The 13,874-nt window shown below is 35.7% G+C and overlaps 1 protein-coding gene across 9 annotated transcripts in view; it reads left to right on the top strand.

The window, feature by feature from the left end:
• The window catches only part of CCSER2 (coiled-coil serine rich protein 2), a 188,823-nt gene that overhangs the window by 89,257 nt on the left and 85,692 nt on the right, over window positions 1-13,874 (top strand). For 6 of the 9 annotated variants that reach the window (XM_049645327.1, XM_049645326.1, XM_049645324.1 and 3 more), the window contains 2 exons: window positions 5,136-5,226; window positions 13,106-13,268. In XM_049645327.1, the coding sequence (XP_049501284.1) occupies window positions 5,136-5,226; window positions 13,106-13,268 (254 nt within the window). The other 3 variants (XM_049645328.1, XM_049645333.1, XM_049645332.1) reach the window with 3 other exon arrangements.

The following is a 13,874-nucleotide window of genomic DNA, read 5'->3' on the forward strand; positions in this document are numbered from 1 at the left end:
TCTGAGCTGTCAGCATAGAGCCCAATGTGGGGCTTGAACCCATGAGCTGTGAGATCATGACCTGAGCCAAAGTTGACTGCTCAACTGACTGAGCCACTCAGGCGCCCCTACTTTTTGTCTTAAAAACAAATTTGCTAACACCTAGGATAGATTATGCTTTTTTGCTTCTGTGCTCTTAGCATACTGTTTATGCAGAAGATATTCTCTTTCATGTTCTAGAGGCCATATTTGTTTGTTCTTTGGATTTTTGTGACTTGACTTTGTTTTAGGTTGTCTCTGACATGCCAAGTCTTAGATATCCATCCATTGTGCTTTCAAGGTACTTGAGCCATTACCACGTGTAAAGGAACTGTCTGTTTGAGGGAAAACAAGTAGCCTTGGAGGGCTGTTGTGACTTTGTTAAATTGACATTTTATATGTAGAGCCCTGGGGTGTTGGATGGTGAACCCCAGTTCAATTAAAGACCACAAGGGAAATTGAAATAGAGAAGTTTATTATTAACAAGTTCTGGAGAAGTACTCGGCATGTCTGAAAGGGTCATACAAGTGCAGACCGGGAGAGTCACAGGACCTGGGGTGTGTGACTTTATTAAGTTCAATGGCTAGAATGCTTTGGGATTCTTAAGCTAAGGCAGGATTGGTCAATTCAAACCAGAATTTTGGTAAGCCCTGCGATGGGCTATCTAAGAGGTGCCCAAAGAAAAGGCCCTGGGAGGTGGGGTGATTGTTGCTCATGAGGGCTATTGGGGAAGTCATATCAAGAACTTATATTTGCTTTTGACACTGGGGCTGTTTTCTAGGGCATGCACTCATGGGAGGGTTAGTTTCAATTCAAGGCCCCTGCTGGTCCCTTGGCTATACAAAATAGATACTGAGCAGTGATATCATAGTGTAGTTTAGCATGGGTATATCATGTGCCTGGAGTTGTGCCTTGCATATATTGTTTTTATATGTATTGAATTATTGAGAGTGTGTCTTATATTTGCTATGTGGAGGGGCAGGGTCAATTTCCCTCCTCCAACATTTGTTTAGATGTCAAGACTGATGAGGCCACATGTGCACTAAGAGGGTGTGAAAAGATTTATTACTCACATAATGAGACTTTCTGGGGAGAGCAGGGCCCGCACCCAAAGTGGTCTGGAATAGTTTGAGTGAAGGTAAGAGGGGCAGACAGCTCTGGTTTTTATTATGGTTAGGGAATGGGCCAGATTAATGGGTTTCCACACTCAGGCTAGGTTTCTGTGGTTTGAACTTCTCTGCTAATGCCGAGAAGTAGACATTTTCCAACATGAAGTTATGCATATTATATAAAAGCTTACTACAGAAAAATAAAAAATATAAAGCATAAGTAAGTACATATTATCTCACATAATGGAAAAGGATAACAGTGTTTTAGCTTATTACCATCCTGAAGTTTAAATGTATTTTTTAGCATTATAGATGGAGTCACATTACACATATGTAATCTTCTTCCCCCCACCCCATTCACATAGGAATAGATACTCACATGTGAATAGATAAATTTGTGAAACATTATATGCAATTTTTTATTGGTGAGTGTTAACTTTGGGGCATAAATATGGATGGCTTTTCCTCCCTCTCTTCCTCCCTGTAATTATTGATAACTGATTCCGCTTCCTTTCCATTGGGTTTTCTTAGTACCTTCTCAGAGTGATATCATAATTGTTCCATCACTTTTATATTCATTAGAGCAGGCTCATTCTTACTCTTTAAGACTAATTTTTTAAACCTTTCATTATAAAATGAAACCTACAGACAACCCCACAAAACAAATGTAGGGTTTAGTTAGAACGTTGAACATCTTTTTGGCAGTGGTCGGTGGTGGCAGTGATGCTTTTGCTGATTGATGTGTCTCAGCAAGGTCTGCTCTGGACTTAGAAAATGAGGTTCTATTGCCTTTGAATCGCTGCTGTGTCCTTCATTACCAGATCTGGCTGAAGGCACCCCACCTCATTTTGTTTTACATATACTCGTACATATACAAACAGCCAAATGTTTTTATAGAGGATGTGATTTTTTTTTAGTAAAATTACATAAGTCAATACTTATTGCAGAAAATGAGAAATTACAGGTACTCTAACAAAGAGAAACAGAAAGAAAAGAAAAACTCCATAACCAATGTTTTGGTTTCCTTTCAACTTTTTTCTTTGCATACTATACAGTGGGTTTTTCCCCATAAAATGGATAATTCTGTACATGCTGTTGTAGAGACCTAGGTTTTTTTTTAGTTAACATCTAGGCCTTTTCAGTGGAAAAAATGTATTTTTTCATTTAAGATGAAAAACATTTTGTGTTTACACCAATACTTTGCACTTACATTTAGGAACATAGAGTTTTTATTAAATTTCCATGTTTTTTCTTTTTTATCTTTTTAAGTTTATTTATATATCTTGGGAGAGAGAGAGAGAGCAAGCAAGGGTGGGACAAAAAGAGAGGGAGGGAGAATCCTAAGCACTGACATTGCGGTGTCCAGTGTGGGACTCCCAACTCACAAACCAAGAGATCATGACCTGAATTGAAATCAAGAGTTGGATGCTTAACTGACTGAGAATCCACTTTTCAACAAACACCAATATAGCTATTTTCATTTATATCCATGTATTTATAATCATCTCAGAATAATAACACCACTACTACCAACCATAATATAATTACTGAAAATAGTTGGAGAATTTTTCCTCACTTGAAATAGTTTCTCTCTGAGTGTAATACTATCAACTTGATACACCGTTAGACTCATTCATTTTAGTTTATTACTTTTGTTTTATAAGGATTCATTGAAATATTATTTGTAAGAGCAAAAGATTGGAAACAACAGTCTGTTTTTTCCCCAATTGACATCTTTTCATGTCTATAAATACATTTACATTATTATTATTTTTAATGTTTATTTTTGACAGAAAGAGAGAGAGAGACTGAGCGTGAGTGGGGGGAGGGCAGAGAGAGAGGGAGACACAGAATCCAAAGCAGCTCCTGACACTGAGCTGTCAGCACAGAGCGTGACGCTGGGCTCAAACCCATGGACCATGAGATCATGACCTGAGCTGAAGTCAGATGCTTAACCGACTGAGCCACCCAGACTCCCCTTTTCATTATTCTTTTGGAAGAAAACATAATATTCTGTTGTATAACTGTATCATACTTTGTGTTTAGCTATTTTTCCATTCTTGGACGTTTCTCTTTTTTTTTTGCCTTTCTGAATAATGCTGCAATAGCCATACTTACACATACATTTTCTGCATTTGTCTATTGCTGGGTGATAAATTCTTAGAAAGGAAAAATTTGCCTTTTTAAAAAAGGTTTTAGCTAGGGACACCTGGGTGGCCCAGTCGGTGAACCGTCTGACTTCGGCTCAGGTTATGATCTCACAGTTCGTAGGTTAGAGGTCCCACATCAATCTCTCTGCTGTCAGCATAGAGCCCGTTTTAGATCTTCTCTCTCCCTCTCTCTCCACCCTACCCCCTTTCACACAATCTCTCTCAAAATAAATAAATAAACATTTTTTAAAAAAGGTTTTAGCTAAATTTTGACAAATTGCTTCCAGAAAGTTTATGAATCGAATCCCATCTGGAGTATTAATGAGTACTAGATTCTTTTCAATTGTGGTAAATCACCATTGGTATTAGCATTCTTTCCTACATTATATTTATTGGCTGTTTATTTTCTATTTTGTGAATTGACTATTATGGCCTTTGTCAGTTTCTTTCCATGTCCAACATTTTAATTTTTATTTATGTATTTGTTTATTTGTTTATTTATTTATTTATTTATTTTTAGTTTTTATTTTTTGACTTTTAAGAAGACTTAAATACTAAGGACAGCAGTTAGTTCATGATGGAAATAGGTTCTGTGAAATATCCCTTTTTCTGTCAAGGTTAAATAAATTATCCAGAGGTGGTTTTGTTTGTTTGTTTGTTTGTTTGTTTCTACTTTTTTAGTAACAATTATTCCATTTGCTTTTAGTTCTCAGTGTATCTTGGAAGAAAGGCCAACAACACAAAATTGGAAAGATTTGGATGGAATATGTGACATAGGGAACAAATGCTAATTTTGTTTATATCATCTGTAATAAAATATACATCCCCATTCTATAAGAGCTTTTCAAGTCCATAATCTCTAAGTTATTTAAAATTCTGTAGATTTTTAATCTTTTTATTTATTTATACTAACAAAAGTTCTTACAGTATTGAATCAGTTCTTGGATTGGAAGGATCTGCTAGTGGGTTACAGGTCAAACTGAGTTCCTAACTTTAAACTTTATTTCCTAAACTAGACTTCAGAATAAGAGTCCTTGAAAGCAAAACATTACTTTTCTCAGGATAGGTGATAGCTAGCAAGGTTGCACATAGAACCCAGGAGTGGTTGCTTATACCAATTTGACTGGTCCAGTCCTATTAGTCTTTTATAGAAAACGAACAAATTAAGGCAAACTGAGGAGATAGTGGTGCCAAAGGTAGTAGTAGGTGGGTTTGGCACAAGAAAGGAAACGGAATGATCATGTTGTTAAAGGCTTTCATTATTTTACATCAGTGGTCCAATTCCTAGATATAATAAAACATAACCTTGCAACACCAAATATGAATGACATTTGGAAGATTCTTTACCATCTTTGATTATTCATGTTATCAGGGAAATTGGTAAAAGCACGGACTCAGGAAATAGACCTTCTGTGTTTGCATCCTATTTTGGCTTTGTGTATTTATTTCCTGTAATTGTACTAGTCACTAAATCATAAGGTTATTTTGAAGATTAAATAAATTAATTAATATTTGTAAAGTATCTTGTTTGTTTCTACTTTTTTAGTAACAATTATTCCATTTGCTTTTAGTTCTCAGTGTATCTTGAACAGTATCTTGCAGATAGTGAGCATTGTGTAAGTTTTAAAAAATAAATTAAAAAAATTATTGGTGGGAGGAAGAGTAAGAGAAGGATATTACAAATAGCTTCACAAGTAAACCAGTTAAATCTTTTTTATTAGATTTTATTTAAAAAATTTATTTTTACAACACAAACACTGAGTAAATTTAGACTATCAGAGAGTGTTGTTTCCCAAACTAATGATGACATACATTTTTGAGCTAGGTTATAGCATTTTTTTATTGCTTTTATTCACAGGATATTCTGAATAATCTTGAATCATGTGACCTTGAGGATGATGACCTTATGCTTGATGTGGACCTGCCTGAGGATGCACCTCTTGAAAATGGTAAGTAGGAACAATATTCAACTTCCAGAGGCATATGTAGTTGAGCTGCTTGACTTTGGCCAATTTAATATTCGTTATATACGGACTTCCTAATCCCAATGGAGGAAGACTTTTCAGACTGAGAATCATTCTTAAGTGATGTTAAATAGATTGATTAATTTGCAAATTTATTTTATTCTTTGAAACCTGATTTTGTACATCTTAGATATAATTCTGTATGATCCAATAAAATTGTATGTATATACCATGAACTAAGTGGTAGATAGGATTTGTCCTTTTTTTCCTTGTGTACATATCTAGCTTTTTTCCCTTTAGTTTCATTTTAATTTTAAGAAGAAATACATTTAGAGAAACAGATATCATTTGCCTTGTGAAATAGCGGTAAAACTCATTAAGTTGGTAAATGTTTTTAAAACATCAATTCTGAAAATTTTAGAAAGATTAATTGTGGGCAAATGGTGACCTTCCAGATGAATCATTCCACCTTTTTTACTCTCAAATCCACACTCTTCCTCTCTGGATCCCAACTGCTAATGTGGGGATTTAGACAATCCATATGCAAGAGAGGCCTGGGTACTCTTGCTCCCACTGACTTAATATCTTAGGATTTTCTATCTTAAGGTCTGATCTAGAATCAGAGATGAGCCTAAGAAAGCTCCTGGGGCAAGGGTTGAAATGGGAATACTCCTTCTGGATGGAGGAATGGCTCCAGAAGATCTGTGGATTCCCTGTCAGTCAACATTTGCATAGTCTCTCAGGCCTCCCAGAGGCCAGAGATGAACCAAACACGGTGGTGAAGTCCTTTTTATATGTGATGCTAGAAAAGTGCAGGGATATGGTGCTATTGAGGGCACTAGGAGCTCACAGTTGTCACATTGTTCAGACTCCTCCCCCGCCCCCCCATGCTCCCAGGATGCTGTGTAACAATCTCAGAATTTTGGTGACTTTCAAAATAAACATTTGTTTTCCTTATTCATGGATTAGCTGGGACAGCTCAGACTGTGGGACTGAGTTCGCGTCTACTCCTTGTTTCTTCAAGACCAGGATTACCTGGAGCAGTTTGCTCTCGTGGCACATGGCAGAAGGACAACAGGCCAAGCAGAAATGTGCATGTAATATCTCTTAGGGTCTTGACAAACCATTGAAAATTATGGGGGAGAACTGAGACAATGATCCAGGAGATTTCATGTGACATTTTAAAGGCTTGTTGTGAGGAGTGAGTGATATACTTCCTTGGAGTAAATCACATCCTAGATAATGCATTTTTTGACAGAATTTTAACAACTTTTCTTTGAAAACTTTATATCCTCTCTGAGCTAAAGGAATCAGTCTTAGAGCCTCCTTCATCTTTAGAGGACAACAAACTTATCTTCATATTAGGTAAAATTAGAATCACAGGGAAATTTAAAGTCTTTGAGGTCTTGGGTTGGGGACTTGTGAAAAGTAGGAGGGAACTTCTGAGGTATAACATCTCATATTGTAGATTTTCTAGGAGATGGCAAACAGGTATTGACTGTTTTGAGCTAACGGAACACTGAAGAAACAGAATATAGGTCTAAAATATGTAGCCTTCAAAGGCACTAAACATAAAATAGTATTCCATTTGGTACTCCTAGGTATTAAGGAATGACTGTTCTCTATATAGTTCTGAGTTCCTGGATGACTATACCCACCCACCTGAGTTTTTTTGATTGGGAAGAGGATAGGAATGTTATAAGGACTGGTATAAGGTATAAAGGAGTCTTCTAATATACTTTTGACTATTGATTTTTATTACCTTTAGCTTCTGGGTTTTGTGGCTGTTATGGAGATTTGGGTGTATGAATTTGCATGTATGAATGGGTCACTCTGAAGCCTGGTGAGTTCAGCATCGCTAATTCTGCCAATATCAGTGGAATTTTTACCAAAAAAAAAAAATTGAGACCTTGTTGAGATCTTTACTTTGGGTTTGATTTTGGACACAAGCTTGCTATTACTGTATTATGAATAAGGGATCTTCTGGGATTTCAAGGAAGAGGCCATGAGGAAAATATTTATCTGGCAATTACACTTGTGTAGTAAATCATGACCTATTAGGTGTCATATGTGATAACACAGAGGAGGAAGAATGCTTGTTGGTCCAGTGTTTCTTGGATAGTTATGGGCTAGGATTTGGGACCTGAGAGGTATTGGAAATATCCACACCTGAGTTTTTTGGTGACATTGAGGGGGAAATGATATAACAATAGTAGGGTTTAAGGTTGATATTGTAGTGCCTGTAGCAATAAAACATCTGCAAGATTTTCTTTTAATATTTAGGGAAAATTATCTTTTGAGTTCAAGGGTAAAACTGGAAATTGAGTACTTGATTTTCCCTTCAGAACACTTTGATTAATCACCCATTTTATTCTTAGGTGATGCAGGATACTTGTTTTTCCAATGCCCTGCTGTTAATAGTATCTATAAGTGTACTAAGAGACTTCTTCCTCTAGTGTTTAGTTGGCTGTGGTGGAAGCATCTAGTTGTTATATATGAAGGACATAATTTTATTCCGAGTCTTATTCTGCTTTTTTCCAGGGCTCTTTCTAAGCATTAGATGCCTGGCAATGAGGCTATACTTATCCTATTTCTGCCTTTTTTTCACAGAAAGTAAGAAGAGAGACTGGGTTATATCTCTTTCATAAACTATCTCCAAATGCTATCTAAAGGTGTTAGTCTACTCTTGAAGTCGGCAGTGGATTTATCCTTTATTTCCTTACAGAATTGAATCAGAGCCCAATCTGTGTTCACAGAGAAGACTGTTGACAGCCTCTGCAAGGACTCTTGTAACCTCTTCTGGTTGTCTGTGTACTTGATGGAGTTCAGTTACACAGAACCCCAAAATATGGCACCTTGGCATACTGAACATTTTAAGCCCAAGGAGTTTGAGTAAATGGCAGAGGCAGGGAAGTCCCTCTCCCCATTTCTGCCCCTCATCCTCCTTCCCTGAAACAGGTCATAAAACCTTCATGTGAGAGGTGCTCCCCTGTACCAGAGAAAAGGCACCATTCTTAATTCTAGGGATGCCAAGAAGAATCCTAACAAATAGGACTTGCCCAAGTTTCCCCCAGTTTACTACAGTTACCTCATACTCTTTAACTGTCATATTCCTCCATGACTGTCTACTCTACATCAACACAGACCTGTTTCTTTGGGTCTGTCTTTCCTTCTGAAGCCTGCCGTGTCACATATTATATTAAATACATTTGTATGCTTTCCTTCCATTAATCTGTCTTGTCAGTTTAATTTTCAGATCCTAAGAGAGTCAATGAAAACTGTTTTCTACACAGTCATGGGTTCTTAAATCATGTGACTTTCAGATTTTTCACGCTGTGCCTTTTTCATTCTATTTTTGCAACTGGGGTTCCCTTTAATGTATGAACTAGTGGGTGATAGATCTAGGAGCCCTAGATTATCAATTCTAAAACTTTTCTAAATTCCTCTGCAAATTTCTCCCAATCTTTTTTAGACCTTAGAAAACATCCAGCCATGACTTTCAGCTTAGAGACCTGACCTGGTTTAAAATCAGCCTTATGGGATTTTCCCTCTTCTGAAGGAGATTTAACTTTAAGAGGTGTTGAGCCTTTGAGGTTTCTGGCCAGCTTCAGGGTAGGGAAACAGGTCAAGGGAGAGATGGGTCAGAGGAGGAGCATAGAATGAGAGAAGAGGAATAAAATGAGAAAGGACTTTAGGTTTCAGTTGCAGTTAGGAAAGATCTAAAAGAATTGTTTTAATTGTTTTGCATTTTTATTTTACCTTCATCAAGGACTCTCTTAAGGAAACAATTTGGATCTGACTTTCTTTTGGCAGACCACTGAGTATTTGAGACGTGCTTTTTTTTGTTCAAAAGTGTTTCTTTTTTTTTTTTTTTTTTTTTAATTTTTTAACGTTTATTTATTATTGAGAGACAGAGAGACATAGAGTGTGAGCAGGGGAGGGGGCAGAGAGAGGGGGAGACACAGAATCCGAAGCAGGCTCCAGGCTCTGAGCTGTCAGCACAGAGCCTGACACGGGGCTCGAACTCACAAACTGTGAGATCATGACCTGAGCCGAAGTCGGATGCCCAACCGACTGAGCCACCCAGGCGCCCCCTAAAGTGCTTCTTAAATTAACCGTTCAGGTTGTATCAAAAACACAATCGTGCTTGCTTTATTATTTCACTCTGGAACATCTGATGGTCACACATTGTCTACAGATTAAAGCCTAGCATTTGGCACAGTTATATAGTATAAATCCTCAGGTTTGTGACATTCCCATAGTGTATATCTTGTTCCGTGTGCTTCTGTTTTTAAACTTTTCTCTGTTGAAAAAGATGCCTTTCTAATTACTTCCTGAACCCCACTCCACCGAGTTATGGTGCCTATTAAATTGCACTTATTCCGTGTTATATTTCCTAAAAGATATAGTCATATGAGTTCTAGAGTATTGTCCTTGATCACTTTCCAATTACCATATTTTCTTCTGGAGATTTATCTTTCTTTTTCAGTAGTAATTGTGTTTAGTAATAACAAGGTTCATGATTTTTTTTTTTTTTACATGAGCTTTTCTTCTTTCAGATTCAGAGCTTTTCTGATCAGATTGTAAAACCTCCTGCAAAGCACATTCTTTCTAGCCTTTGTAATGTGTAATTTCTTCCTGCCATCTTCATAGCCAGTTGTTACTCACAGGTACAAATACTATTTGTGTCATCCATTATGACTTTAAGTAATCAGAGAAATAATCTAGGTTGCTTTTGGTGTTATATTTTGTTCCTTTTATAAAATCAGAAGAAATGAGTATGATGAGTAGTTGAGCTAGGCATCCCCACGTCCCATATGTTTCATTTAGGTATCTATATTAGATCCTCTTTCCCTCTCCAAAGGGTAAAGGTCCTGATGTTATCTGTCTCCTACTCACAGTAAAAGAAGTAAAATCTTCTGCCTTTTACTTCTGGAGCTGGAAACCCCCTTTCACAAGGCCTTTTTTTATTTTCTAGACCTCAATTCAGAGTTACGGTGAAATCTCGTGTGTAGGATAGTTGTGATTGCCATACTGGATTAAAATTTTTCAAAGTTGGATACCTTTCGGTTTACCTCATCATACCCTATGGTATTTCATGTTCAGAGAGATTTATTTTGTTTCTTTGGGTCCTGTTCCCTCATTGGCTATGGAAGTGGTTTTGATTTATCTCCATCTTATAATTTTGTTTGCTTTCCATTTCCTTTGCTATATTATTTCTTTCATTTTGTCAGACTCTCTAATCTTCTCTAAGAAACCATCACTAATATTATTTCACATTATCTTCTTAGTAACATTTTAAAGTATATAAACGTATGTTTGACGAGTGCCTCAGATGGAAGTACAGTTGACCCTTGAACAACACAGGTTTGAAATGCACAGGCTCATTTATATGTGGGTTTTTTCAATAAAAATAGTACAGTACTACAAATGTGTTTATCTTCCTTATGATTTTCTTAATAACTTTCTTTTTTCGATACAGTGCAGTACTGTAAATGTATTTTTTCTAAGATTTTCTTATTTACATTTTATTTTTTCTAGCTTACTGTATTGTAAGAATACAGTATATAATACATATAATGTACAAAATATGTGTTAATTGACTGTGCTATTGGTAAGGCTTCTGATGCGCCGTAGGCTATTAGTAGTTTAGTTTTTGGGGAATCAAAAGTTATGCATGGATTTTTGACTGTGCAGGGGGTCCTGAACCTCTAACACATTGTTCAGGGGGCAGCTGTATAAGCAGGATCTTAGAGTCTTGGAGCAGTCATTTATCTGAGAATTTAGGCCCTTCTGTCTCAGTTTCTACCAATACTCTTTTATGGTTGTGGCAAAGATTTGTTTCCAGTGTTTATTTGCCATTGTGCCTGTGTTGAGTTCTTGTTTCAATGAAGGTTCTTTCATTTGTAGTCTGTGTGTTGAACCAAGAACCTCTTTAGTAGACACAAAAGCAGCATATCAATTTTATGCATTTTAATTTCCCACAGTATTTAACACCATCTCCTCACCTGTTTGCTTCGTTCCTTTGCTTCTTGTTACTCTGTGTGCACACTGTTGATGATATCCTAATTACATATCAGGTTCTTATTATGACAGAATTTCTTGTTTGGGGAGTAAGTGGAATTTTATCTGCCTGAATTAAGTATGAATTCAGGGCATTTAAAAATAGATACAGATTATCCCTCAGCTATATAGAATTGCTGCAACTGAAGTAACATTTTAATGCCATGTAGAAATTCTTGATGAGCTTAACTGAGTCTCAGAGTATAATACAAATGTGAACTAAAATCAGTTTTGAGCCTTTTTAGGATTATTTTTAAATTAATTTTTCCTTTCTGATCTCATTTTCTACTCCTGATTTTTTAATTATAATGGTCGCCAATGCCTTTATTTATCTAATTGTCAGGTTTTCTATAATTGAACTTAAAAAAGTAGATTGTAATTTATATCAATAAAATGACAAGAAATTGTTTGAAATAATTTCAAATGTAAGGCTTCTTTCACAATTTTTTTCTTAAAATTTTTTTAAACTATAAAATATGTAGTTTTCCCCCAAATTGATTTTTCTAACCATTATAAACAAAATTTCAAAGTCTTTTAAAAAGTTGTACAAAATTATTATGCATTTAGAAGAAATATGTTAACAGTAAATTTAGTGTGTATGAGAATTGAACATCTATACTTTATTTTAACTACTTATTTTGGAGTGGGAAAGTTTGTTTTTATCTGGTATACTGTAATGAAACACTTTCCATATTTCAAATTCAAGTTTGAGTTAAGTGAAAATAATCATTTAAAGAATGAGTTTTTTAAAATTGAGGATTCCATTGATTTCTACAGCTTCTTTATGAAGTAATTCTGAGCATTCAGGATTTGAACTTTCTCATGTAATAATTTGCAGCCTAGAGAAACCTTTCCAGCGCCTGGCTTGGGTTAGTGTTCAGTTGTATTTTTAGTAACAGTCCTAACTCAGTAGCTATGTAACCACTGAGCGAAGATGGAGTCACAGGGCAAACTGGGCTTGCTTCCCACAGGGAGGGCTGGGAGTTGAGCAGGAAGGAAGGCCTGTTTGTCAGTGCCTTGTATGCAACTATGTCTGAGTAGGCAGCCGGCGACACAATGTCTCCCTTGTACAAAGTAACTCTTCTAGTGAGTGCTCAGATATGTGAGGAAAAAGTGTTTTGGGTAAGTGAAGGAGAAGCTTGGGGTATTTCAAGGAGATTCTTTTCGTGTTTTTTGGCATCTGGATTTCAGGGAGTGTGCTGTTTGTTGCTGCAAAGTGCTGGCTTTGTTTTCAGTGGCATTTTAGACTTTTTGAACAATCTCTACTGTAGGCAGATTGAAGTGTCTTACTTTCTAAAATTGTGAGCTAATTTAAAAAAATACTATTCATTCGTGATAAAAACTTAATTTGTGCTTCTTGAAACCAGTGAAAGTTAATTGTGGCATTCATTTTTGAGAACGAATTCTCTACTAGAAATTTACTTTGTCTGACCATTTTCATTCTGAAGTCAGAACCAGCCAGTGATAATGATGAAAAACCTCTTAAAACTGATTACTGGTGTTTAAAATGTATAATGTTGATAACAAGGATAATATGCTTGTTTGAAAACACTGTTACTTAACTGCCTGTGATACGAAAGTTTTATAATGTACTTCAATTTGAATACTATAAAGTTTTCATCAAAAGAACTGGTTATTTTTCTTCTGGAAATCTTGATTTTGTGGTTAGATAATATAAATGGCTGGTATTTTTAGAATATCATTTTTATATTCTCAGCAGCATTTAATTATCAAGTCATAAGTAGTTAACTTTTACAGAATGTGTACATGTTTATAGTGTTTTGCTTTTGAATCTATCTAGTGGAGTGTGACAATATGAACCGTTTTGACCGGTCAGACAGAAATGTTCGGCAGTCTCAGGAAGGATTTTGGAAAAGGCCACCCCAGAGGTGGAGTGGACAGGAGCATTATCATCTCAGCCATCCTGACCACTATCATCACCATGGAAAAAGTGACTTGAGCAGGTGAGTCTAATTTAGATTACATTTCCTATCTTTTTTTTGAATCATAATTTCCCCCTGCCCCAAAAACTATTTTTTAATCTGGTTTTTAGAGGCACCAAAAAATATTTCAGTTATATGTGGTACTAATTGGAATAATATGTCTTAATTCTTTCATTAGCTTTACTGTATATAAAAATATTTTACTTAATGTCTGCTATTTGGACTTTGTTTGATGTTATTTTCTATTTCTTATTTGGGAATGATTAAATGTTGAAAATTTTAAGTTAATTATTTTAAAAATAATGTTTAAAGTTAGTGCCAAGTGATTTGTTACTTTTGCTTATATAATAAATTAAAACTTAAAAATTCCTCAAGTACTGTTAGAAGCAGAGGAAGATACTGTACAATGCTAAAATTCTTTTTCTTTTTGAAGCATAGTATAATCTTTAATTTGATCAGAGTTTATATATAATATGGCTTTTGTAGTCAGTCAAACCTGGGATCAAACTCTGGCCTGACACAAATTAGCTTTGTGAGTTTAGGTAATTTATTTAAACCTTCTCCACTCCAGTTTATCATCTGTAAAACAGTTAATAATACCTTTCTCTCAGTGTTCAAGGATTAGGC

This window comes from Panthera uncia, chromosome D2 (genome assembly GCF_023721935.1).
Source record: "Panthera uncia isolate 11264 chromosome D2, Puncia_PCG_1.0, whole genome shotgun sequence".
NCBI lineage: Eukaryota > Metazoa > Chordata > Mammalia > Carnivora > Felidae > Panthera > Panthera uncia.